The sequence below is a fragment of the Podarcis erhardii genome (assembly GCF_964252035.2).
Source record: "Podarcis erhardii genome assembly, chromosome: 7".
NCBI lineage: Eukaryota > Metazoa > Chordata > Lepidosauria > Squamata > Lacertidae > Podarcis > Podarcis erhardii.
In genome coordinates, this window is record NC_138511.1 from 85,627,592 (window position 1) to 85,654,941 (window position 27,350).

At 49.3% G+C, this 27,350-nt stretch overlaps 1 protein-coding gene and 1 long non-coding RNA gene across 2 annotated transcripts in view; both read right to left on the bottom strand.

Annotated features, from left to right (window-relative positions):
- Positions 1-21,765, bottom strand: part of PPP5C (protein phosphatase 5 catalytic subunit) — a 35,708-nt gene extending 13,943 nt beyond the window's left edge. The window contains exons 1-7 of the mRNA XM_081869179.1: positions 21,608-21,765; positions 14,810-15,051; positions 12,823-12,970; positions 7,814-7,935; positions 3,867-3,932; positions 1,958-2,056; positions 450-555 (exon numbers count right to left, since the gene is read on the bottom strand). Of these exons, the coding sequence (XP_081725305.1) occupies positions 450-555; positions 1,958-2,056; positions 3,867-3,932; positions 7,814-7,935; positions 12,823-12,970; positions 14,810-15,051; positions 21,608-21,737 (913 nt within the window). The 5' untranslated portion in view covers positions 21,738-21,765. The remainder of the gene's footprint in view (positions 1-449; positions 556-1,957; positions 2,057-3,866; positions 3,933-7,813; positions 7,936-12,822; positions 12,971-14,809; positions 15,052-21,607) is intronic.
- Positions 1-27,127, bottom strand: part of LOC309346284 — a 127,081-nt gene extending 99,954 nt beyond the window's left edge. The window contains exon 1 of the long non-coding RNA XR_014158565.1: positions 26,901-27,127. This is a non-coding gene — a long non-coding RNA (uncharacterized lncRNA). The remainder of the gene's footprint in view (positions 1-26,900) is intronic.
- Positions 27,128-27,350: the final 223 nt, after the last annotated feature.

Consider the following 27,350-nt stretch of genomic DNA (forward strand, 5'->3'; position numbering starts at 1 on the left):
GTTTCTAAAAGCATTTGATAAAGGCAGGAGGAGGATTCAAATCACAAGAAACAAGATTCTGACTTCTGAATACCAGATGCTGGAAACCACAGCAGAGGAGAAGAAGAAGAGGAGTTTGGATTTGATATTCCGCTTTATCACTCCCCTTCAGGAATCTCAAAGCGACTAACATTCTCCTTTCCCTTCCTCCCCCACAACTAACACTCTGTGAGGTGAGTGGGGCTTAGAGACTTCAGAGAAGTGTGACTGGCCCAAGATCACCCAGCAGCTGCATGTGGAGGAGCAGGGAAGCGAACCCGGTTCACCAGATTACGAGTCTACTGCTCTTAACCACTACACCACACTGGCTCTAATCCCGCTTGCGGCCATCCGACAGGTATTTGGCTGGGCAGATGCTGGACTAGATGGGCCAATGGCCTGATCCGGCAGGGCTCTTCTGATGCTCTTACCTCGAAGTAGGTGGAAATGATCTGGATATAGCAGCTTAAAACCGAAGAGCGTCAGGATCACCTCCACGGAGAAGGAGCCACGATCAACAAAGTCCCCGTTGAATATCTGTGGTGGGGAAGAAGCTGTGCTCAAGGGAAAAAACCGTAAAAGGCAGCCTTTCCATGGCAGGTCCATGTGGATTCCACGCCCCCGCCCCCTGATTCCTTCTTGTCATCTGATGCATCTCTTCCCCCCAAAATGCCAGGCCTTGTCTAGAGTTCTTGGGAGGGCAAGCGAGACAGGTAAACACAAACTCAAGGATAGATTGCTGTGATGGGGGCAGAGGGTGACAATGAAAGCAGGCGCCAAACGTGGCTTCAGAAGAGCTCAGGGAGCAATGACAGAAGCAGGTAAACGTTGCTATGCAAAGATCCTGCCATCAGAGCAAAAAGACAAAATGAAAGGCAGGGAAGAGAGAGGTTCACCTGGAAGAAGCTCCAGAACATTCCAGCTCCTGTGGTTCTAGGGAGGGTACAGAAGTAAGTCCCATGATGGGATGCAGGTGGCACTGTGGGTTAAAGCACAGAGCCTAGGGCTTGCCGATCAGAAGGTCGACGGTTCGAATCCCCGCGAGGGGGTGAGCTCCTGTTGTTCGGTCCCTGCTCCTGCCAACCTAGCAGTTCGAAAGCACGTCAAAGTGCAAGTAGATAAATAGGTACCACTCCGGCGGGAAGGTAAACGGCGTTTCCGTGCGCTGCTCTGGTTCGCCAGAAGCGGCTTAGTCATGCTGGCCACATGACCCGGAAGCTGTACGCCGGCTCCCTCGGCCAGTAAAGCGAGATGAGCGCCGCAACCCCAGAGTGGGTCACGACTGGACCTAATGGTCAGGGGTTTCTTTACCTTTACCTTTACTAAAAGTGGCTTAAAGCAAGTAACAGCCACTGGAATCGGCCTGGCCCTGAAAAAACACAGGCGTCAAAGAGGTGTGTCTTCAGCATCTGCCAAAAGCTGTATAGTGAAGATGCCAGATGCGCTTCCAGGGTGTGTGTGTGGGTGGAAGTCACACAACTTAGGGGCTGCCGCAGAGAAGGCCCTCACCTGGGCCACCACACACACACACACACACCCCTTAAAATTTTGGGGGTTTCTGAAAGTTACCAAGATGGCTCCCTCTGCTGATCTTAGCACCCGAGAAAAGGTCTGCAGAGAAGGTGGCAGCCTCCAAGATCTTTTCCCCAGATAAATTCTGGTGCGCACAGAAGTTCTACAAATTGGCCTACAATTTTCCCGGGTGGAATGAAGTGTTTGCCCCCAGCAGGCCGGTTCCCTCACATCTAGATGTGCGGAGAAGGGGGAATTGCGGGAAGTCCTTGCTCCCCCATGTTTCCTGCCATTTCTCCCTTTCTGAAGTCCGTCTATCTGTCCCCTGCCAGGAACCCACCAGCGCAGTTCCCTTTCCACCCAAGGAGGAGAAGAAACAGATGAACAAGGCCTATAGCGGCCCTAGAGGAGCGGCAAGAAAGGATACATATGGATTCGTTTCCGACGGCAGCCCGTTCAATTCAAATATATTCAGGAGGTCGTAATACTGTCCGTGGGTGTCTCCGCAAACAGTTATTTTCTCTGTCTGGAACAAAAAAGAAGCGGGGTGGTGGTGGCGGGGAGGCAGAATAAGACAACAGAGGGAAGAGGCGTGAAGCTCAGCCAGATAATGCTTATTTATAACCAAATATTTTGGGATGCCTCTCCTCCTCCCACTCTTTGGATTTCCCCACACAAGACATCACGGTCTATCCCACAAGAAGGAATCTACGCAGGGCACTATAGGGCTGGCGTGGTGAGCCTGCGCAGAGGTGCCCTGCTCCAGAGGTTGCTGGACTCCGACCATTGGCCATGCTGGCCAGGGCTGAGGAGAGCTGGGAATCCAACAGTGCCTGGAAAGCCCAGGAGACTCCCAGCCCCTGCTTTAAAGGGATGGGTTGTCCGCACAATTTGCAGGCGGTGTACGCCAACCCAGACTCCTTTAACTGTTCTGGCCTCCTTTGCAGAATGACAGCGCTGCAAATCTGCTGGCAAACCCCAAAAAGAGCCCTAGGCTCTCATGATTATTCCCAGTATTTCCTAGGAAGGAACAGCAGAGGTGACAGCAATAAGCAATCTGAGCCTGTAACGTGGATAAACTTTTGCACTGCCGTGGTGGCACATGGGGACAGCAGTCACAAAGCAAGGCATGGCTGCACTCTGTGTGTGTGTGTGTGTGTGTGTGTGTGTGTGTGTGTGTGTGTAGCGAGAGAGATTGAGAGATCACTTGGGGAGCCGTGATCTCTCTCAGAATCCCCATACTCTCAAGCTAATGGAACGTTAAAAGTCCTTAAGGATGGCATGCAGCACAGACACTTTTGAAAGAATGACTGTTCAAGGAGTTCTGAAAACCTGGAGATCTATTTGCAGGCCTTGATGGAAAAACAGTAAGACTGCAGGTGATTTTCAGATTATTTTGACTGGTTTTATGTCTTATGCAATGACTGAAGAAGGCATGGTTACTGCCCTGCACATCTACAGAGCAGTATTCTGGAGTGGAGTTTTTTTTTGACAGCTCCCTGTCTTTTTGTAATCCAGGGATGCTGAGGAACTTCAGGGAGCTGGGCATGTTTAGCCTGGAGAAGAGGAGGTTAAGGGGTGATATGATAGCCATGTTCAAATATATAAAAGGATGTCACATAGAGGAGGGAGAAAGGTTGTTTTCTGCTGCTCCAGAGAAGCGGACACGGAGCAATGGTTCCAAACTACAAGAAAAAAGATTCAAAGATTCCACCTAAACATTAGGAAGAACTTCCTGACAGTAAGAGCTGTCTGACAGTGGAATTTGCTGCCAAGGAGTGTGGTGGTGTCTCCTTCTTTGGAGGTCTTTAAGCAGAGGCTTGACAACCATATGTCAGGAGTGCTCTGATGGTGTTTCCTGCTTGGCAGGGGGTTGGACTCGATGGCCCTTGTGGTCTCTTCCAACTCTATCATTCTATGATTCTTTGGAGATACAGTGGACGCTCAGGTTGTGAACATGATCCGTGCGGAAGGCACGTTCGCAACCTGCAACGCCGCATCTGCACACGCGTGGGTTGCGATTTGGTATTCTGCTCATGCGCAAAGCGTGATTTAGTGCTTCTGCGCATGTGCTGAAACCTGGAAGTAACCTATTCTGGTACTTCCGGGTTCAGCGCAGTGCGCAACCTGAAGCATCTGTAATCCAAGGTATGACTGTATTATTCTTTGTATGTTTTCCCTTCTGGTTTGAATTTTTTATGCTATTTAAAAATCAATAAATAACATAAATTGTCCCCCAAATGGGGAGTTCTGAGAAGAAAAAAATTGTCAAGGAGGGAGGCAACAGACCTGCAGCTTTCAATTTAAGTGTTGTGGGAGCAGAGAGAGACACGCACCTCTTTTAACGTCGTTTCTACTAGGGTGGGGAGTTTTGATAGCACCTCTTTCACTTGCACCAAGATCTGCAAGGAGGAAGAGAGAAGTCAGTCAGAGAGAGAGAGAGAAAGAGAGCAAATAGAGGCACGGTGGCAGAGAAGAAAGATGAATGCAAATTATTATTACACATATATGTCAGCATCGCCCTTGAGCCAGTTCCACCGACTGGACTCATCCACTTCAGCCCCGACTGGGCTAGGCGAGATGGGCAGCACTTCCAGAGACCACCAGGTCAAAGTGCTGTGGACTCACAGCTTAGAGTTGTGAGCACCGGATTCACTCCAACAAGAAGACAGTCGTTGCACAGCAGAGTATAGCAGAGTATAGCAGAGCATAAGCAACTCGGAGAGCAGCTCTGTAAAATATCTTCTTTATTCTATCTACAACTACAGTGGTGCCCCGCAAGACGAACGCCTCGCAAGATGGAAAACCCGCTAGACGAAAGGGTTTTCCGTTTTGGAGGCGCTTCGCACAACGAATTTCCCTATGGGCTTGCTTCGCAAGACAAAAATGTCTTGCGAGTTCCTGCGGGGGTTTTCCCCCTTTCCCCCCCTTTTCCTAAGCCGTTAAGCCGCTTATCAGCTGATCTGCTGATAAGCCGCTTAACAGCTGATCGCTAAAAGCCGCTAAACCGCTAATAGCGCTAATCCGCTAAACTGTCAATGGGCTTGCTTCGCAAGACGAAAAAACCGCTATACGAAGAGCCTCACAGAACGGATTAATTTCGTCTTGCGAGGCACCACTGTATAATACACAACTATATGCAGAGCTAAATGAGGTCTAAATGAAAAATGCTGAACTGCAATGAGTGTCTGCAGCTGCTCTTAGCAGCAACCTTATCTATACAGAGATCACACACAGTCTCTCTCTAACACTCAGTCTCTCTCTCTCTCATGTGAGGCTGGAACGGAATAAGTAGAGAGCAGAAACCGCCCTCTCCTCTCTGGAGAATCAGCAGAGAACATCAGCAGATTCTTGGATATGGGAGGGGTGAAATCTCCTCAATGTACACTACCTTTCTTCCAAGGAGTTCAATCATGCGGCATACATGATTCTCCCTCTCCACGTTTTATCCAAACGACAGCCCTGTGAGGGTGGCTAGGCTGAGAGGCAGCGACTGACCCAGAGTCACCCAGGGAGCTTCAGGACCAGAGGGGATCTGAAGCCTGGTCTCACAAGCAGTCTAACCCAATGGTTCTCAAATGTTTCTCCTCTGGGCCAGAGTGGCTGGGGCAACCCAGCTAGATGGGCAGGGTACTACTACTACTATTACATAATAAAAGTTTGCTTGCGCCATACTTGCTTGCGGCCTAGGGCCCACGTACCCACAGGACCGCCTCTCCTGGTATGCCCCGCGGAGGACCTTAAGGTCCACAAATGACAACACCTTGGAGGTCCCAAGTCGCAAGGTGGTTAGATTGGTCTCAACTAGGGGCAGGGCCTTTTCAGTACTGGCCCCAACTTGGTGGAACGCTCTGTTACAAGAGACCAGGGCCCTGCGGGACTTGACATCTTTCCGCAGGGCCTGCAAGACAGAGCTGTTCCACCTGGCCTTTGGTTTGGACTCAGTCTGACCCTTATGTTTCCCTCCCCTTATGGTTTTGATCTATGGGCTACTATTAAAATGAGGCTGCACTTTTAAATTGCATTTTAACCTGTATTTTAAATTGGGGTTTTTTCCCTATTATGTTTTTACTGTAATTTTACTGGTGTTAGCCGCCCTGAGCCCGGCTCTGGGTGGGGAGGGCGGAGTATAAATAATTTTTTTATTATTAAATTTTAAATTGATAAGAAATACATTGGAGAATAAGAAGAACCAACTCCTAGCAGTGCTCAGTTCTGAAAATATCTCTATCCATATTCTGCAAAAAAATTTAAAAAATACAGTGGTGCCCTGCAAGACGAATGCCTCGCAAGACGAAAAACTCGCTAGACGAAAGAGTTTTCCGTCTTTTGAGGTGCTTTGCAAGACGAATTTCCCTATGGGCTTGCTTCGCAAGACGAAACGTCTTGCGAGTTCTTGCGAGTTTTTTCCCTCCCCCCTTTTCCTAAGCCGCTAATACCGCTAATACCGCTAATCGGCGTGCTTCGCAAGACGAAAAAACCGCTAGACGAAGAGACTCGCGGAACGGATTAATTTCGTCTTGCGAGGCACCACTGTACACTATCCTATACTACACTGAAATGTTTAAATGTTTCTTTAGATTGTCCTTGAATCTTCCCACCATCCTCACCTTCCCACACCCTTTGAGAACCACTATTCTAACCACTACACCAAGGGGGGACAGGATGGGGAAGAAGAGCCGAGGCTTCCAATGGGTATGGCTTGCATTAGCTTAGATCAACCTTTGCCATTCTCTTGCCCTCCGGAGGTTCTGGACTACAACTCCTATCATCGCCGGCCAGGACTGCTGAGAGCTGACCTAGGACAGGGCCTTCTCCGTAGCTGCTCCCCATTGGTAGGATGCCCTCCCTAGTAAGGTGCGCCTGTCTCCCTCATTAATGTCATCCAGGAAGAATCGAAAAGCATTCCTGTTCACTTGGGCATTTGAAAGATACCATTTCTAACCCTGAAATTATTAGCTGGGAGTATATGCGCAACTGTTTTTAAATGTCCTTAATGATTTGAAAAGCCTGTTCTGCTGCCTGCCATCCTGGCCTCCTTTGGAAGAGCAGGGGAGGAATTTAAATAAACACGTACTTGGCGAAAACGTCACATGACTGTGGTCCGCAAGTGCCAATGGCCTGCTGCGGTATGTACTGTGCATGAGACATGCCTTCAATTACAGGCAGGTTGCAATGATCCCCTTAGAGCTCCATCTGGTACGCAGGCTGAGACCCTATCTGCCTGTGGACTGCCTGCCCAGAGTGGTGCATGCTCTGGTTATCTCCCGCTTGGACTACTGCAATGCACTCTACGTGGGGCTACCTTTGAAGGTGACCCGGAAACTACAACTAATCCAGAACGCAGCAGCCAGACTGGTGACAGGGAGCGGCCGCCGAGACCATATAACACCAGTCTTGAAAGACCTACATTGGCTCCCAGTACGTTTCCGAGCACAATTCAAAGTGTTGGTGCTGACCTTTAAAGCCCTAAACGGCCTCGGTCCAGTATACCTGAAGGAGTGTCTCCACCTCCATTGTTCTACCCGGACGCTGAGGTCTAGCTCTGAGGGCCTTCTGGCGGTTCCCTCACTGCAAGAAGCCAAGTTACAGGGAACCAGGCAGAGGGCCTTTTCGGTAGTGGCGCCCTCCCTGTGGAACGCCCTCCCACCAGATGTCAAAGAAAACAACAACTACCAGACTTTTAGAAGACATCTGAAGGCAGCCCTGTTTAGGGATGCTTTTAATGTTTGATGTATCATAGTATTTTAATATTCTTTGGGAAGCCGCCCAGAGTGGCTGGGGAGGCCCAGCCAGATGGGCGGGGTATAAATAATAAATTATTATTATTATTATTATTATTATTATTATGATGATGATGATGTCCAACTCCCAAGAGATCTACAGTGGTACCTCGGGTTAAGTACTTAATTCGTTCCGGAGGTCTGTTCTTAACCTGAAACTGTTCTTAACCTGAATCACCACTTTAGCTAATGGGGCCTCCTGCTGCCACCGGAGCACAATTTCTGTTCTTATCCTGAAGCAAAGTTCTTAACCTGAAGCACTATTTCTGGGTTAGCGGCGTATGTAACCTGAAGCGTATGTAACCCGAGGTACCACTGTACCAGGATCAGCTGGGGATCTACCACTAGATCGTGATCTACTGGTTGGACATCCCTGCCTCGGAGCAACCCTTTAAACCTCTTGCAGCTCCATGCCATAGCACAGAGAACCCAGCGTTTCTGCAGCCCTGGGGGGCGGCTCTCAATGGAGGAGGGAGAGGAGGAGAAGGAGGAGGAGTTACCTGATAGGCACATTTCCTGTGGAGCTTCTTTTGATCCTTGTACCACTGCATTAATTCCTTCATGAAGGCAAGGGTCACTTTTCCGTTGTCCAGCTTTGGGCCACTGTACTCGTCCTCAATGGCTGGGGAAGCAGGAAGCAGGAAGTGAGTGGAGGGGCAGAACGCAAACACAAGGCCAGCCTAGCATCACACGGGGGCATAGCTGTCAAGCGTCCCTTATTGGGCGGGACAGTCCCTTATCCCAGGGCCATGTCCCGCTGCTGTCCCTTATTGATGACGTCCCTTAAATAAGCTACTGAAGGTAACGGGGCCCTTTCTATGTCCAGCTGTCCTTTGTCAACAACAAATTGTTGCTGGTTTTTGTGTGTTGAATATATGCTATATGGTAATTTATGGACCTAATAGGTAACTAAAGCCATTTGCACGCAACAAAATCTGTATTTTATCAAAGTAATTGTTGATCCCTTATTTTGGCTGCTGATCCCTTATTTTCGAGGCTGATGGTCCCTTATTTTCAAATCTGTAAGTTGACAGCTATGGCTGGGGGGGGGGGGAGTCTGCCTGCCCCTTGGCACCCCAAGCGACCACCCAGGCAACACCCACTGTGTTACAGGTAAGCAACTGCGGGCTCAATACCTCCCCCTTGCCTTTCACTAATGGCTCCATCCCAAGCTGCGCCGGGAGCCTTTTTCCTTCTGGCAGAAGAGATTTTAAAAGTTCCAAGTAGATAACCCTGGGCACCTCATCGCCCTCCCTCATTGATTTACCAGTTTTCCAGAGTGTGGGCAGGACACCTGATCTTCCTGAAAAATCAGAGGCCAATTGGTGCCAAAGAAGGATAGAACTTTCTTTTTGTATGCTACAGCAACAGCAAGAATACTTGTCGCAAAGTATTGGAAGACACAAGATCTACCCACCCTGGAAGAGTGGCAGATGAAAGTAATGGACTATATGGAATTGGCGGAAATGACTGGCAGGATCCGAGACCAGGGCGAAGAGTTGGTGGAAGAAGATTGGAAGAAATTAAAGATTATTTACAGAAACACTGTAAAATTATTGAATGTTAAAATGATGTTGGAATGAAACGAAGCGGTTTTAGCAATAAGGTTAAATAGGAATATGTAAAAATGGATTGATATTAGATGAAAATTTGAAGTTATAATATGTGAAGATAAAGAACTAAGAGAAAATAAAGAGGGTATGGATTTGCTGAACTAACTATTTGAATTGGAATACAAAAAAGGGAGGTGTGAGGAAGTCATGAAAATAAGTAAATGAATTGTAAGATATAGAAAGAGGGATTTATTTTTAACTGTTTTTATTTTTTCTGGTATTTGTATTTTTTGTATTATTTTTTTACTACTTTTTAAACTTTTTTCTTATTGAAACTTTAATAAATATTATTAAAAACAAAACAAAACACCTGATCCCCAGAAACAACCACAGAAATGTAGAGTTGGAGGAGTCTGTGAGGATCATCTAGTCCAACTCCATGCAATGCGGGGATCTTTTGTCCAAAGCGGGGCTCAAACCCACGACCCTGAAATCATGCTCTACCAACTGTTTGCCCGAGATGGAGGCAGGCAAGTGTCTGCGTGTTCACCTCAGAACAGTACCGTTTCTGCAAAACCAAAGTGTCTCGCCAGGGTTCCCTTCCTGTAATTGAAAAGCCTGCCACTGCCGTTCCGCTAATTGGGCTGAACTGCCAAACTCGAAGGACAGCAATTTTCCCTCCAGCTCCTCCAAATGCCAGGAGGCGCCAGGAAGGTCCCTGCTTGCAGAAAGAAGCTTTGAATGCAGAATCCACAGACGTCCAGGATGAAAGCGTGCGGTGGCTTAGTCCAGACAGTGAGATTAAGGGATGCGGCTCGTGCCAGCAGCTGGCCCGCAGAGGAGAAGACCAGTCTATTTATTTTTCCTGATTAAGCCTCTCCACGCCAGGGATCTATTTATGATCAGAGATCTTGATCTATTTCGGGCGCTGGCAGAAAAACCTTGGCGCAGCCTCCCGTGCGAAATGGCATTAGTCACCAGCGTGAGGATGGCAGGGCTTCCTCGGAAAGGAGGGATGCTGGGGTGAGGAGGTGGTGCTGCCCAGCGATGGAAGCGGCCCCCAATCCAGACCATAACAAGCAGGGGTCCAAACTAGCTAAAAAGGGGTTCCATCCAACAGAAGCTTGAAGTGGCTGCAAGCAGCAACCTTAGGCTTGCACCAAGTCAGAGACCTCCTTGTTGCCTTTGCTTTTTGACTTCTAAGAAGCCTGATCTCTTTCCTTCTGATCTCAAGCCTCTCTGGAAACCCCTTTCAGGCAGAGTTCTAGAGAATCCCCAGGATTTCCGAGTGAAAAGATCAGTAATGGCAGATACCGTATTTTTTGCTCTATAAGACTCACTTTTTCCATCCTAAAAAGTAAGGGGAAATGTGTGTGCGTCTTATGGAGCGACTGCAGGCTGCGCAGCTATCCCAGAAGCCAGAACAGCAAGAGGGATTGCTGCCTTCACTGCGCAGCGATCCCTCTTGCTGTTCTGGCTTCTGAGATTCAGAATATTTTTTTTCTTGTTTTCCTCCTCCAAAAACTAGGTGCGTCTTGTGGTCTGGTGCGTCTTATAGAGCGAAAAGTACAGGTACTTTGGCCTTCTGTAACCTATTTCTTGTCCTGCAGTTCCTGCCAGAGGTGAAGGCAGTGGCCCCTTCTCGAGCGCATCTTCTATTCACTCGAGGTGTCAGGGACTGAGTGGACAAGGAGGAGCGGTGGGAGGCCCCAGCAGGAAAACCCCCAAGAGAAATTCCAGAGGAGGATGGCTCAGAGCCTTGGAATACTGAAGAAACAACAGGGTTTAGTGAGCAGGAGGAACCCGTGACAGGGAGCAGTTCAGACTCTGAGGCTGAAGCAGAGGAGAGGGGGTCAAGAGGCTGCTGGAGAATTCAGGGAGTCTCCCCCTCCTGCTGCGACAAGAATGCACAGAATAATGAAGAGGGCAGAAGAGAGATCAGAGGTGCGCAGACACAGTTTGAGACTGCTTGGGAAACGTTCGGGAGAGGAGGAGCCTTAGAGTGGGTGGAAGGCAGGAACCTTCAGTCCTGGCAACTGCTCTATGGGGGCAAGACCTGCTGGGAAGTGTTGCTGAGTTGCACACCATTTCCTTGAATAAAGAGTTGAGTTCACTGACAACCGATTCTGCATCTTCCTGCTGACCTTCATCTGGCTCCAGCCCTGACGCACAGCAATGCTAGAGTCCTGTGTGAGCACCTTGAAGTATGTCCCAGAGTCCTCTGCAGTATGCAAGAGTTCCACAGCAGATATGCAGAGATTCCCGAGCACAGGAAGTTTGAGAACCACTGGGCTCGAGTCCAGCAGTTAAAAGATCTACTCTAGCACACAGCCTTGGGAAGAAACTGGAGACAAGCAATTAAGAAGTCTGGTAGATGAAGGGAACACAGTGGATGTAGCCTACCTTGATTTCAGCAAGGCATTTGACAAGGTGCCCCATGATATTCTTGTAAAGAAGCTGGTAAAATGCAGTCTTGACTATGCTACCACTCAGTGGATTTGTAACTGGCTGACTGACCGAACCCAAAGGGTGCTCATCAATGGTTCCTCTTCATCCTGGAGAAGAGTGACTAGTGGGGTGCCACAGGGTTCTGTCTTGGGCCCGGTCTTATTCAACATCTTTATCAACGACTTGGATGATGGAGTCAAGGGCATCCTGATCAAATTTGCAGATGACACCAAACTGGGAGGGGTGGCTAACACCCCAGAGGACAGGATCACACTTCAAAACGACCTTGACAGATTAGAGAACTGGGCCAAAACAAACAAGATGAATTTTAACAGGGAGAAATGTAAAGTACTGCACTTGGGCAAAAAAAATGAGAGGCACAAATACAAGATGGGTGACACGTGGCTTGAGAGCAGTATATGTGAAAAGGATCTAGGAGTCTTGGTTGACCACAAACTTGACATGAGCCAACAGTGTGACGCGGCAGCTAAAAAAGCCAATGCAATTCTGGGCTGCATCAATAGGAGTATAGCATCTAGATCAAGGGAAGTAATAGTGCCACTGTATTCTGCTCTGGTCAGACCTCACCTGGAGTACTGTGTCCAGTTCTGGGCACCACAGTTCAAGAAGGACACTGACAAACTGGAACGTGTCCAGAAGAGGGCAACCAAAATGGTCAAAGGCCTGGAAACGATGCCTTATGAGGAATGGCTAAGGGAGCTGGGCATGTTTAGCCTGGAGAAGAGGAGGTTAAGGGGTGATATGATAGCCATGTTCAAATATATAAAAGGATGTCACATAGAGGAGGGAGAAAGGTTGTTTTCTGCTGCTCCAGAGAAGCGGACACGGAGCAATGGTTCCAAACTACAAGAAAGAAGATTCCACCTAAACATTAGGAAGAACTTCCTGACAGTAAGAGCTGTTCGACAGTGGAATTTGCTGCCCAGGAGTGTGGTGGAGTCTCCTTCTTTGGAGGTCTTTAAGCAGAGGCTTGACAACCATATGTCAGGAGTGCTCTGATGGTGTTTCCTGCTTGGCAGGGGGTTGGACTCGATGGCCCTTGGGGTCTCTTCCAACTCTATGATTCAATGATTCTATAAGAACAGGGAGGACAGGAGACGATGCATACAATCATGAGCTGTGCCCCAAATCAGAGACTACACAAAGCATGCTGGGTAATTGGGCCCTGTGGCACATCTTTCAGGCCATCAGAGGGCTTGTTCCTGCCTCTTCCAGCCCTCTCTTTGCCTGTGATCATTACTATGAGGGTTTGGTCTCCGCACAGAGCATGTTAAAACACCTGTCAGAACGGCTGATGCCTGAAACTTTAGCAATGGGGTACTGATTAGAGCCTCGCTGAATATGTCTCATGTGGATTAGCAGGAAGCTTAGAAGTTCCCTTCTGTGTTTCAGCTGCACTTTGAGCACCTTGCCCCAGTCAGGTCGCAGTCAACCCCCCCAGTATCCACTGTAACAGCTTCCCCCTGCCACATCCTCTATGAACTCACTCATGTTCTCTATGTCCAGGGAGTCAACCACAGACCGCTTGTGCTCATCACTGGCGATGGCCCGCTCAAAAGCCTTCTGCTTCACAATCTTATTGCACTCCTGATACTTCATCTTAGCATCCTTGTCGTTCGGCTTCACCTTGACAACCTGTGGGCAGAGGAGGGAATTTATATATATTCATCATCTACAAGTTGGGAATCTCGTAAATTCAGGCCTGAGCCTTTGTGTGCAACACCAATTTCTCAAAATGCGGTTTTAAGCGGATAACAATTTTATTATGCTGTATTACAATTATTACTGTGTATTTACAAGATATTGTAAAGCGTCCTGAAATGTGGCCTATGAAGTCAGGTAATAAACAAGCTACTTTGACATGTTTCTCTCCTCTTTTTGCTCTCCATCACAAAATCCTACAATGTCCTCACACGCACTATGTTGGCACATGGAGCTGTATCCATTTTTTGCCGCATCTGCTCCATTTCTTGCCGAAACCATTCCAACCAACAACACGCAGCTCCCCTTGTCTGCCACACACTCTTAAAAACTTCTGAGCAAATAGAATGCTTATGAACATTCCTGAGCCACTGAGCTACTGGATAAAGGTAAAGGTAAAGGGACCCCTGACCATTAGGTCCAGTCGTGGCCGACTCTGGGGTTGCGGCGCTCATCTCGCTTTACTGGCCGAGGGAGCCGGCATTCAGCTTCCGGGTCATGTGGCCAGCATGATTAAGCCGCTTCTGGCGAACCAGAGCAGTGCACGGAAACACCATTTACCTTCCCGCCGGAGCGATACCTATTTATCTACAGTACTTGCACTTTGATGTGCTTTCAAACTGCTAGGTTGGCAGGAGCAGGAGCCGAGCAACAGGAGCTCACCCTGTCACGGGGATTTGAACCGCCGACCCTCTGATCGGCAAGTCCGCATCCCCCGAGCTACTGGATAGGGTGGGCTTATATCACTCTGCTGAAACTGGAAGCCATCTACATTTACCTCGGGGTTTTGCCCCTCCCCACTCTTAGCACCTCTGAGGGGATAAATTGACAGAGCATTCCGCACCCCCAAACCCCTGCATATTCTGTCCTTAACCTGATATTCCTTTCGTCTCTGACCACTGTCAAGGCTGGGGACACGGGTGGCGCTGTGATCTAAACCACTGATCAGAAGGCTTGCTGATCAGAAGGTCGGTGGTTCGAATCCCCGCAATGGGATGAGCTCCCATTGCTCTGTCCCAGCTCTTGCCAACCTAGCAGTTTGAAAGCATGCCAATGCAAGTAGATAAATAGGTACTGCTGCAGCGGGAAGGTGTGCTCTGGTTTCCATCACGGTGTTCCGTTGCACCAGAAGCGGTTTAGTCCTGCTGGCCACATGACCCAGACAAATGCTGGCTCCCTCGGCCTGAAAGTGAGATGAGCGCCGCAACCACATAGTCGCCTCTGACTGAACTTAACTGTCCAGAGGTCTTTTACCTTTTATTGTCAGAGCTCCACAAAGCCAATTGCTGGGTGGCCAATTGCAATCAGCCTTCCCCATCTTGCCCAGAACAATAATGCCATCCGAAATGAAGGCGTGTGTGTGTGTGTGTGTGTGTGTGTGTGTGTGTGTTTGGACATGTGTCTTCTCTAACTCTGTCCTGGAGCTTGGAGAACATGGAACATCAGGAATCTGCTACGTTGCTCAAAAGAGGTTCCTTTGTTACTTTGCCACACTCTCGTGCGAATGAGAGAAGGACACACTCCTCCCACAAGTCTTCCGTCTGAGTAGCGGGACTGGGGAGAGGAAGAGGGTCGCGGTGGTGATGGTCTGGCATTGTCCACAAATAATGGCTGGCTAGAAAGCCGAGCCAAGATTTGTGGACTTCTGAGGAATTATTCAAAGCTGACACTGCTTCGCAATCTTAGCCCAGTCTGAAGCAACACCGCCCCCCCCCCCGCCGCCATTGCGCCAACCCTAGATGCTCAAGAGGAGAAAGCCGCCACCCTGCTTACCGTCTCATAGTCCCGCAAGGCTGCCTTGAACTTGCCCAGGGCCATGTTGCTGGTGGCCCGCCTGTAATAGCCTTTGATGTACTTCTTGTCCAGCTCGATGGACTTGGTGGCATCGGCCAGGGCATAGCCATAGCATTCCGTCCGCAAGTAGGCCAGGCTCCGGTTGCCATAGTAGATGGCGTTGGTGGGATTCAGTTCAATGGCCTGGGTGTAATACTTCACGGCGTTCTCATAGTCCTTTGCTGGGAGAAGAGGGGAGGACAGGCGGGAAACGGCTGTTATTAGGGAGCCATTGCATGCTGCCAGAAGCACCCCTTTGGCTACGGAGCCCGGAGGTGCAACTAAACAGATGCCAAGCTTTTATTATTTCATTAAATTTCCAATACTGCCATGACAGGGCGGTTTAAAATATGAAAGCACAAAAATGCACAACAAAGCAACAAACAAAAACTGTTATTCACACAAGGAAGAGAAGGAGGGCGAGGTGTGAGAAGCCAATCCGTGGAAGGCTCACCTGTGCCATTTACACGCAGGAGTGGGCTATGCACAAAATCAGAGAGCTGAAAGGGACCTTGAGGGTCATCTAGTCCAACCCCCTGCAACACAGGGATCTCAACCGTACCGGACCCTGCTTTGCTTTGCATGAGTATGTCTAAACTGCTTTTAAAGTCATCAGAGTTGGCATGAAGAGGACAAAGAGACTGGGGAAAAGCAGGTCGGGATATCCCAGAGTTCTCCTCTCTTCTGTCAAGAGGAAGCAACATTCCTCCATGACAGGAAGAGGCACCCTGGGAAGGGGGACCTAACTCTGGTGCAATTCACCTAAATGTTCAAGCAGAAAGGCACACAGTGCATATAGCTCAGTCGGTAGAGCCTGAGACTCTCAGGGCTGTGGGTTCGAGCCCCACATTGGGCAAAAGATTTTTGCATCACAGGGGGTTAGACTAGACTAGATGGTTCCTTCCAATTCTATGATTCTTCTATAAAGAAGAATCCACATTTTAGCTCCCTTCTGGTGTTACCTTCTTGGCCAGCGAAAGACATTGACCTCAGCCTGAACATGACCCAAGGTCACCTCTAGATGATACGTTAATAGCTTAGACCAGCTTCCCCCAAGCTGCTGGCCTCCAGATGGGAGTATCAGGTTGGTGGAAGCTGGTTTAGACCAAGATGATAGCTGTACGGTAAGCAGACACATGTCTGTGCAGCTGCTTCCTTTCCTACACAAGCCCCGAGGCACCTATGAACAACAACAACAACAACCCTGTTCCTTATTGCCTAAGAATCAGAAACACAAATGCAGATCCACAGGTGCTCCATTCATCATGTGTTTCCGCTGTTCCTATTATGTCCACCCCACAGACTTTCCCTCCTCACACTGCGATGCTGGTAAGATGGACTGTTGGCTACTCCCAAAGCGCAGAGGTGGGTGGGTCTTTGGGGGGAGCATTCCCCCATTCAGCTTCACTATAAACCTCCACAGCCTCAGCCCCTCCCTCTTGCATGAATGTACCGTATTTTTCGCTCCATAGGACGCACTTTCCCCCCTTCAAAAATGAAGGGAAAATGTGTGTGCGTCCTATGGAGCGAAGACGCCATAGCCCCGTGACCCTCTCCTGGCTGGAGAGGTAATGCGCAGCTATGGCAGGAGCCTCTATAGCCGCGCGTCACCTCTCCAGCCGGGAGAGCGTGCGCGGGGCAAAAGAAGCCATAGCCCCACGACCCTCTCCCAGCTGGAGAGGTGACGCGCGACTATGGCAGCAGCCTCTCCGCTGCGCCCTGACCTGCTCTTTGGGGTGGTGGTGGGCTTCCCCCCGCCAGCCCCAAAGATCAGGTCGAAAGGAACCTGAAGCCTGGAGAGCAAGAGGGGTTGGTGCACACCGACCCCTCTCGCTCTCCAGGCTTCCAAGGTAGCCGCCTGAACGCACCTTAAACGGCACCTTGTTTTAGAGCGGGAAAACAAGAGGGGGGAAATTCTCCCCCTCTCTGCGCAGTGCCTCCTGCCACTTCACTGAAGGGGCGCTGGGCAGAGAGGGGGAGAATTTTTTTTTCTTGTTCTCCCCCCCTCTAAAACAAGGTGCGTCCTATTGTCCGGTGCGTCCTATGGTGCGAAAAATACGGTAACCTCAGTTTCTTTGCCCTCGCCCATCTCAAAGCAGCCCCCAGACATGGTTTTAGGGTTCCCACAACCCGATCAGAGATGGACAAGAAAGGCATAGCTGCATGTTATCGGCATGCTGGTGAAATGGAAACCCAAACCTTTGGATGACTCCCCTCTGTGGTTCCATGTAGATGTCAGAGCGCGGGGGACAGTACAGACCCCCTGGAACCCCGTAAGCTAAGGGGCAAAAAGCAGGAGCTCTCCCTCACAGTCATCTGGGCATGCCCGTCCAGGAAGGAGCAAAACCACCAAAGAGCCTCCGAAGTCTAGCCAGAACAGACAATCCAGGCAGATACCAACAATAGTGGTATCAAAAGGAGCTGAGGTTCAGGAAAACTAACAGAGCAGCACTCCTCACTCCATCCTCCTGGCCCACTCTCAGGTGTAAAGTCATCCGCTGGCAAAGTAAGCCTTCTTCTGTCTCATAACTGGGCCTGAAGCCAGACTGCAAAGGATCCAGGTCATCAGTGCCCTCTAAGGCTGAACAACCGTCTTCAGCCCCCCTCCAGACAGAAAGGTGGATGAGACTGATCCACCATCTCTAAGCCACAAACCTGGTGAGCTGTAAAACGCCAACGGATGCAAAGCTTTGAACAGCACAGAAAGCAGCGTACCAACTTCCTGTGCCCAAAACGCGCTAGTTAAAAGCATCTCCTTGCTTTGCTTTTCCGCTTACAGCCTGGAAGGGTCTTCAGCTGGGCACTCCATACAGAGGGGCACTGGTTCCCCTTCCTCAAACAGGTCTCAACGTAGGGTGGGACAGCCTATTCTATTGCTCTCTCCATCACAAAGGCAACCAGGACCCAATCCTGTCCCCAGAGCTTATTTTTCCTTTAAAATCTTTTTTAACCATGAACACGAATACCTAGGAGGAAGTCCCACTGGGTGCATGCATAGGAAGCAGCTGTTAAACAGACCTTGGAGGCCCAATGAAATTATGGAAGGAAATGACTCCTGTCTCCTGGGGCAGCTAGGAGAGGACATTCTCATTGACAATAATACTCCTCTTTAAATAAGCTTTTCTGCTTACTTGCTTAAGAATGCTGGAGAGACCAGCCAGATGGAGATATCAGTAGCCAAGATGCCGTCCAGAAATCTCCATGTGGTCACAAATAGACCCATGCAAGCCACAAAATGAACCTAGAGCCCAGCTAATTTCTAACACTGCCAATGCGGCTTACTTCTGAGTAGACAGGACTGTGCCATTAAACAACTTTCTGTACCCAGAATCAGGGTGATAAAGAGTGACAAAATGGAAAGGTTCCTGTAAACCTTTAACAGTTATTTTAGCAAGAAGCAAAGATTCTGATTTGCCTTAAGGATTTAAAGTTAGAACTTGGGTAGAAATAACGCTAGACTGATGACACAATCAAACTTCCCCCAACAAATTACAAGATATGTGTTTTATGTATGCAGTGCCAGTGAGGACAGAAACCAAGAGTACATTACGGCTCTGCTGAACTGAAATAACCAAACATGCGAATGTGGGGCAAGTTACCGCAGCTTATTTGACAAAATATAAAGAGACAGAATTACTCCAGAAAATAGAGAGAAATGTGCACATTTCCATATATGTGAAGCTGCCCTCACTTGTCTCCATGGATCCGTAGACGCCAGAATTACGAGGCTATAAAAACATCTTGTTTCAGGGCATGAGCCAACATCACAGGGGATTAAAGGAGAACCATGTTCTGAAAGTTGGCAGAGGTTCTACCAAATGCAACAGAGTCCAAGAGGCCTGGATTGTTTAATTACAGAGTTGGTCATCATGTGACCCGAGGGCACAACGAAAGGTTAAGCATCATGGCTGCGGGGAAGGCAGAAAAGCCTCCCAAATCCATCTTTAAGAGCCTGGTGTCAAGGAAGGTGTTGGAGGCTTAAGAACAAGAGCTGATAGAGGCCTACTTGAAGGAAACTCCATTCTGCCGCATCCCAAAATGGGAAGATGGACCAAGTCAGATCATTGGTCTATGTAGCCCAGTCTTGGTTGGCAAGACTGGCCAGGATTTCAGGCAGGAGACATTCCCAGACTCACCTGGATTTAACCTGGCACCTTCTGCATGCCAAGCAGATGTTCTACACCTGAGGTATCACACTTGCTCTAATAATGTGGGTCACTCCTTTACACGCTCCTAAACAGCACACCTCCACCACTTACTCAGCCAGAATTTCCCCATTCATCTTAGATTCAACCCTCCTAAGAAAGTTATTGGGGAGCAAAGCTCTTCAACAAGGCCATCTACTTCCTCACTGGGTGCTGTGGATCCAGCCTGCTGTTCAGCAATGCAAAAACTCTGCAAATCTGCTGCCACCTCCAGAGATTAGGATCCCTTTGAATGCTAATCCTGCAAATTGATCACAATGCTTCCCACCCCTGAATAGATCATTCTAGTGGACAGACCGTGTGTCATGGGATGGAAAGTAGAAAGTCTACTTGCTTGCAGTTAATAGCTTTAATGTAACAGGGAGGAAGGAAGACCATTAACCTGTAATTTGCCTGGCGTTTTTTCTACCTAGGAGTCATCAAGAACCCAAGTATGGCTAATTTCACACGTTCAAGTCACAGAGAGTTATTTGTTCCCTTGCGGGAAGCAAGGGAAGTGGTGGCTGCCCGGCTGTCCAAAACATCTCACCTTTAACTCCCCACGTGAAGCACATACTTCTGCACATGTTTCTCCAATATGACATGGTCCCTTTAACTACCCTTCTTCTCCCCCATAGAACCACAGATAACCCACCAACAACCCTAAAAAAAAAACCTTCCAAGAAGCCCACTGTAGGCAGACCTGTGTTCCCATAAGTCACTCTGCCCCAAGAGGACTCTTCTTCCTTCCAAGCCAAAATTAAGTCCTTTGCTTTGCTGCAATATCCAATGGGTTCCAATTACAAACATGGTTGACTCCAACTGAAGACTGGAAAGAGCCATTTGACAGCAGGAGCTTGTTCCACAGCAGAATAATGTACTTCAGAAGGTGATAGACTCCCTTTTACTGCAAGTTTCTAAGGCAGGAGCTGTCTGGCTTCCTATCAGGGGGATGCTGTTGCAGCCGAATTCGCCGCTCAGCCAAAAGGGTTGAGCTGGATTACCTTTGGGATCCTTCCCAATACTATGATTCTATGCCCTCTACCCCATGAGCCCCATCTCGCGGACAACCAACCCAGACACGTTTCATACTTCCTCCCTCACTGACTGAGCCCCCCTCCCTACACACATCCCAAGGGAGCGTCTTCCTCAAAACCTCCTCCTCCATCGAATGGAGCCAGTGTTATGGTTGCCATATGTCCTCCTTTTCCAGGACACGTCCTCTTTTTCACAGGTGTGTAAAATAAGAGTCATCATAGCGTTCCATGGTTAAAAGCGGAAGTTGGTAAATGTGTCCTTTTTATCTTCTACATTTAATAATAATAATAATAATAATAATAATAATTTATTATTTATACCCCGCCCATCTGGCTGGGCTTCCCCAGCCACTCTGGGCGGCTTCCAACAAAATATTAAAATACAGTAATGGATCAAACATTAAAAACTTCCCTAAACAGGGCTGCCTTCAGATGTCTTCTAAAAGTCTGGTAGTTGTTCTCTTTGACATCTGATGGGAGGGCGTTCAACAGGGCGGGTGCCACTACCGAGAAGGCCCTCTGCCTGGTACCCTGTAACTTGGCTTCTCGCAGGGAGGGAACCACCAGAAGGCCCTTGGCGCTGGACCTCAGTGTCCGGGCAGAACGCTGGGGGTGGAGACACTCCTTCAGAGCGGAGGCACTCAGATTATGAGCTCTGGACTAGGACCAGGGTTCAAATCCCCATTTGGTCAGGAAGCTCACTGGGTATGACCTTGGGGGCCAGCGGCAGCCTCTCAGCCTGACCTACCTCACAGAGTTGTTGTTGTGGGGGTTCAACGGAAACTGTGGGAGGGTGAAGGGGAGGAGCCATGCAGATTACTTTGAGCTCTTTGGAGAAGGCAGGAAATTAATGCAATAAACAAATAATTTTTTTATTACTATTAACGCTCCCCCTCATTAGTCCTCTCTCATGCAACAAGCCCCCATGGGTGGCACAGGAGGCCCCTCCCTCACTCCACCCCCCCATCTCTTTCCCCACATTGTTGTTGTTGTTGAGTCGTTTAGTCGTGTCCGCCTCTTCTTGACCCCCTGGACCAGAGCACGCCAGGCACTCCTGTCTTCCACTGCCTCCCGCTTTTTGGTCCAACTCATGCTGGCAGCTTCGAGAACACTGTCCAACCATCTTGCCGCCCCCTTCTCCTTGTGCCCTCCATCTTTCCCAACATCAGGGTCTTTTCCAGGGAGTCTCCTCTTCTCATGAGGTGGCCAAAGTCTTGGAGTCTCAGCTTCAGGATCTGTCCTTCCAGTGAGCACTCAGGGCTGATTTCCTTCAGAATGGTTTGATTTCCCCACATTGGGACCCCCTAACTCTAATCAAAAAGCCCCCTCCCCACAAGCAGCCCAGCCCTCCCACTGGCCACCTCTTCACTGGCCCCTCATTAGCTCCTCCCCTCTGGCAAACCCCGCCCCTTTCCACGGCTCCTCCCCTCCTGACTCCGCCCCATTTCCTCCGGCTCCTCCCCTCCAGGTGCCCCGCCCCCTTCCCCTCACGGCTCCTCCTCCCTGCCGGCCGCTACCTTTGAAGAAGTCGTTGGCCTGCGTCTTGAGGGCCTCGGCCCGCTCCAGCGCCCCCGGCTCGCCCTCCTGAGGCGGCCGCCCGGAGCTCCCGCCGCCGCCGCCGTTCTCCGCCCGCTCTCCCTCCGCCATCGCCGCCGGGCCGTAAAGCGAGCCGCCCTGACAACCAGCGAGCAAAGGGAGGAGGGGGAGAGAGAGCCCACCAGCCGTCAAGCGCGGCGGTCGCAAACAGGCACCTAGCGGGAAAAGAGCGCGGAGCGGGGGGCGGAGCTGACGGGGACGTCACTTGACTGACGTGCGGAGGAAAAGGTTCGGCGCCCATGCGCAGAACCGAATCTGGGAGGAATCCGGGTGGTTTCCCTTCTCTCGCGCCGAGGAGGCGGGGCCTGAGCGACGCGCTCGACCACAGAGAGGGGAGCGGAGGGGATTCCTGCCTCATACCCCGGCCTAGAGCGTCCTCCAGGGCGAACGGAGGCGGAGCCAGCGCCGTGATAGGCCGGCAGCCTAAGGAGGAGGCGTTACGCGATTGGCTGCGGCGGTGCCCGGAGAGCCACGATTGGTTGCTTTGTTAGGATAGGCCGGCTTCGAGAGCGAGGTGGAATGTCATTGGCCCGTGCCTATTCGCAGCTGGCAGGGGACGGCCTGTCGTCCTCTGAGCGCGTCACTTGCGTTGGAACACAGCGGAGGGGGAGGATCAGTGCAAAGAGGGAGGTCCTGCGGAACGACGCTAATGCACGCGGGGGAATCTAAATCATAAATCGGACGCTGTTTTTTTTATTGGAGAAAACCTTCGTCCTAAAGGAGTCCACAGCAGCGTACAAAATATGTATTGTGTTGGTTTATTGTTATAGCAATATATTCAGATCATTTTTAATACTATATATTAATATCTATTAGGCATATATCAATGTATTCGATATCAATATCTATATATTATAAATATATAGATATCTATATAATATATAGATATTTTTCTCAGTAGTGATGTATGGAAGTGAGAGCTGGACCATAAAGAAGGCTGATCGCTGAAGAATGGATGCTTTTGAATTATGGTGCTGGAGGAGACTCTTGAGAGTCCCATGGACTGCAAGAAGATCAAACCTCTCCATTCTTAAGGAAATCAGCCCTGAGTGCTCACTGGAAGGACAGATCCTGAAGCTGAGGCTCTAATACTTTGGCCACCTCATGAGAAGAGAAGACTCCCTGGAAAAGACCCTGATGTTGGGAAAGATGGAGGGCACAAGGAGAAGGGGACAACAGAGGACGAGATGGTTGGACAGTGTTCTCGAAGTTACTAGCATGAGTTTGACCAAACTGCGGGAGGCAGTGGAAGACAGGAATGCCTGGAGTGCTCCGGTCCAGGGGGTCACGAAGAGTCGGACATGACTAAGCAACTAAACAACAACAATAGATATTTTATATATATTAAGTATATCGCTATAATAACAGTAAAGCAACACAATGTGATTAAAATGTAGTAAGAACAGCACCTCCACTGTTTCTCCAAGTTGGTGGCCGTCAAGAGTTCATTCCGTTGTTGAACTATGTGCTGTGTGACACATACATTTATTTCCTACTGAGGTTTCTGTGTCTCCACCTTCTGACCCTTCTTAAGGTTGCAAAGGGGCAAAACAGCGAGGAACCTTTCTGAGTTCTCCACAGATGTTAAATCATGCGAGGGGGGAAACCGAACGGTAAAAATACATAAAAGTAGGGCAGATCTTGTACCCTCCAGGACTCAAGGTGAAAATTGCAAACTAATTAAGTTCTGCCAAGTATTAAGCTCCACCTAAGGCTGCGTACACCCCAAATATATGAAACACATGGCCTCCCCCAAAGAATCCTGGAAACTACAATTCCCAGCGCCATTAACAAACGATAGTGTAGGCAGCCTTATCCAGGATGGAGAATGACCGGTTCTGCTGTTTGTAAGGGCAGAGGAATGTGGTCAGCTGCAAGAATGGACTAACGACAAGTGAAGAATCAACTGGACATTCAGTAAGATATGATGCGGCTATGGGAGGAAATGATTGACATGTTTGCAACAGAAGCGGGAAACCTGATTTTAAGAAATTGTATTAAAGTAATCCCAAACAGGAATTAAGATTGCCAGAAGAAATAACAACAACCTCAGATATGCAGATGACACAACCTTGATGGCAGAAAGTGAGGAAGAATTAAAGAACCTTTTAATGAGGGTGAAAGAGGAGAGCGCAAAATATGGTCTGAAGCTCAGCATCAAAAAAACGAAGATCATGGCCACTGGTCCCGTCACCTCCTGGCAAATAGAAGGGGAAGAAATGGAGGCAGTGAGAGATTTTACTTTCTTGGGCTCCGTGATCACTGCAGATGGTGACAGCAGCCACAAAATTAAAAGACGCCTGCTTCTTGGGAGAAAAGCAATGACAAACCTAGACAGCATCATCACCTTGAACAGAGACATCAATTTGCCAACAAAGGTCCGTAAAGTTAAAGCTATGGTTTTCCCAGTAGTGATGTATGGAAGTGAGAGCTGGACCATAAAGAAGGCTGATCGCTGAAGAATTGATGCTGGTGCTGGAGGAGACTCTTGAGAGTCCTATGGACTGCAAGAAGATCAAACTGATCCATTCTTAAGGAAATCAGCCCTGAATGCTCACTGGAAGGACAGATCCTGAAGCTGAGGCTCCAATACTTTGGCCACCTCATGAGAAGAAAAGACTCCCTGGAAAAGACCCTGATGTTGGGAAAGATGGAGGGCACAAGGAGAAGGGGGCGACAGAGGACGAGATGGTTGGGAAGCTACCAACATGAGTCTGACCAAACTGTGGGAGGCAGTGGAAGGCATGTTCTGGTCCATGGGGTCATGAAGAGTCGGACACGACTAAACAACAACAACAATTTTTGTTTGATTTGTAATAATTTGGAAAATAAGTAAAAATTATTGGGGGGGGGGGGAGAATGACGGGTTCCCATTTTGTACAACATAAAGCTTGCCTGTATTCCTGTTAGTCTGTACCATATAAAATCCATTTTCCTTCCCTTGCAAATTGCACATATGGTCAACTTGCAACTTTAATTTGCACAATCACAGCTTTACATGCTTGCCGGCTGCAATCACACAAATTAAACACACACGAGGCAGAGAACTTAAAAGCTCTTTCTGCATGGGATCTTCCCAGAGCTTAAAAAAGATCTCTGCCCTGCGTGGAGGGGGGGAAGGCTAGCTCAGCGCGCCAGCTTCAGAAATGTACCAATGGTTGTGCAGGGGTGGTTCTGGGGTTGTTTTGACTATACACAATTATGGCTTTACACACAATCCCTGGAAAATAAACACTACATACAGTAAGTTATGAACCATCTGTGCCAATACAGATAACTGTTGTGAATGTTAGATGTGAGCCTGCCTTTGAAAATGATCTGGAAGCTTCAGTTGGTCCAAAATGCAGCAAGATAACCTACTGGGACTGGGTGACAGAACCATGTTATATGGGTGCTCTGTCATTGGCACTGGCTGCCAGCCCAGTTCAAAGCACTGTACTGGGCAAAGCCTAAAAAAAAGGGACACGGGTGGTGCTGTGGGTTAAACCACAGAGCCTAGGGCTTGCTGATCGGAAGGTCGGCAGTTCAAAACCCATGACGGGCTGAGCTCCCGTTGCTGGGTCCCTGCTCCTGCCAACCTAGCAGTTTGAAAGCACACCAGTGCAAGTAGATAAATAGGTACCGCTCCAGCAGGAAGGTAAACGGTGTTTCCATGCGCTGCTCTGGTTCACCAGAAGCGCCTTGGTCATGCTGGCCACATGACCCGGAAGCTGTACGCCGGCTCCCTCGGTCAATAAAGCGAGATGAGTGCCGCAACCCCAGAGTCGTCCGCGACTGGACCCAATGGTCAGGGGTCCCTTTACCTTGTTAAAGCGTAAAAAAATGGGCATGGCCAAAAAGGTCATTTTTTGAGATGCAGGGCAAAGGAAAGCCTTTTGGCTCAGTATAACAGCAGGGAACCTGTGGAAGCAGTCTGTTTATATGTATTGTTACACGCCACGCCAATCTCCAAGCGGTGAGAGATTTCATGGGCGCTTACTTGGGGTTCATATTTCCTTTGGAAATGAGGCAAAGCAGAGATTGTGGTGTCTTTATTATATATGATTTAGGCTGGCATCCATCTGCTGGGAGACGATGAAACAGTGTGCATTGGAGGAGGGGGTGAAGTCAAACCATCAGAGAGTTACAGCACCTGCTCTAGCTACAAAAACCAATGCAGGAGAGACATGTTTTGTTGCAGCTGGGGCAGCTAAAGGGATCTGGTTGTGCTGATGTAGGTGTATCACGGCGTAACTTCTTCCTGTGTTCCTCCCGGTAGTCATATGGTTTATTTACACATATATACAACCTCAGCCTATGATGGAGGGGCTCAAAGCATTACACTCCAAGAGGCTCTTGCTTCTTCCATGGCCAGAGTTTTGGATGCCAGCAGAAATCAGTCATGGATGCTCTGTGTCTCTGCTTCAGCTTGCTGCGTTGAACAGGCTTCCAACCTTTTCTCCTGGAACATGCCACAGCTGACCGACATCCTAAAAACTCCAAACGCTTCTGTCTCTGCCCACCAGCTCAGAGCTAAGGCCGGGGCTCCACCCATCTTCCACAAGGTTCCCACTTTCTTAATGCTTGATTAAATTCTAACACTTACCAGGAATTGAGGGGGACCTGGCACCCCCGGCTCACGCAAAAGAATGTGAAATGTCACCACACTCTGCAGTCGGGACAGCTAAACCAACTGCACTGTGAGAAATGCCAGCCCAGGCTAGTTGTTTAACGGAAGGGGGCCAGCTGAAATGCACCCACAGTGAAGTTTAATGGAAGGGTGGGGAGACCCTGGCTCTGCAAGATGCTCAGGTTGCCAAGCCGCTGCAAGAAGGGTCCCCCTCATCCCCCCGTTAAACCTTCCCAGAGGGAGTGGAAGGAGTTGTGGAAGGGGCTGGAGTTGTGGAGGGTGGGGAATTAGGAAGGTGGATGGGGGTTTGGCAAAAGGGAGTAGGTGGGGTTGGTGAGCAGAGAGGGAGCAAGGGCAGAGTCCCTCATATGATAGATGATATACAGTGGTACCTTGTGTGATGGCCTGGGACTTGGGCTTGGACTTGGAACCACAGGAGTCTCAGTCTGCACCGGATCCTTTGCCTCAGGCATCACCTGAACCAAGTCTGGGGCCTGATCCTGAAGAGTCCCAGTCTGCACAGGTTCCCTTGCAACAAACACCAGCTGGGCCGAGTCAGGGGCCTGAGCCTGCCCTAGCTCCAGATGCGGGGATTAAAGTAGTACCTCGGGTTACATACACTTCAGGTTACATATGCTTCAGGTTACAGACTCCACTAACCCAGAAATAGTACCTCGGGTTAAGAACTTTGCTTCAGGATAAGTACAGTAATCATGCTCCGGTGGCGCAGAAGCAGCAGGAGACCCCATTAGCTAAAGTGGTGCTTCAAGGTAAGTAGTTTCAGGTTAAGAACAGACCTCTGGAACGAATTAAGTACTTAACCCGAGGTACCACTGTACTTTGTTGCGTTCAGCTGGGCCATCAATTACAGCTGCTCCACTACTGGTTGGGTCAGGGGAGACTGAGGCAGCCCCTGGGTCTAGTAACCCACCGACGGCTCCCGAGCTGCAGAGACTAAGGTATAAGAGAAGGAGAGACCTGAGTACTCGCAGGAGGAGTGCTCGCCTTTGGGCGAAACAGGGAGGTGAGTCGCCAGGGGATCAGGACTGGCCGCT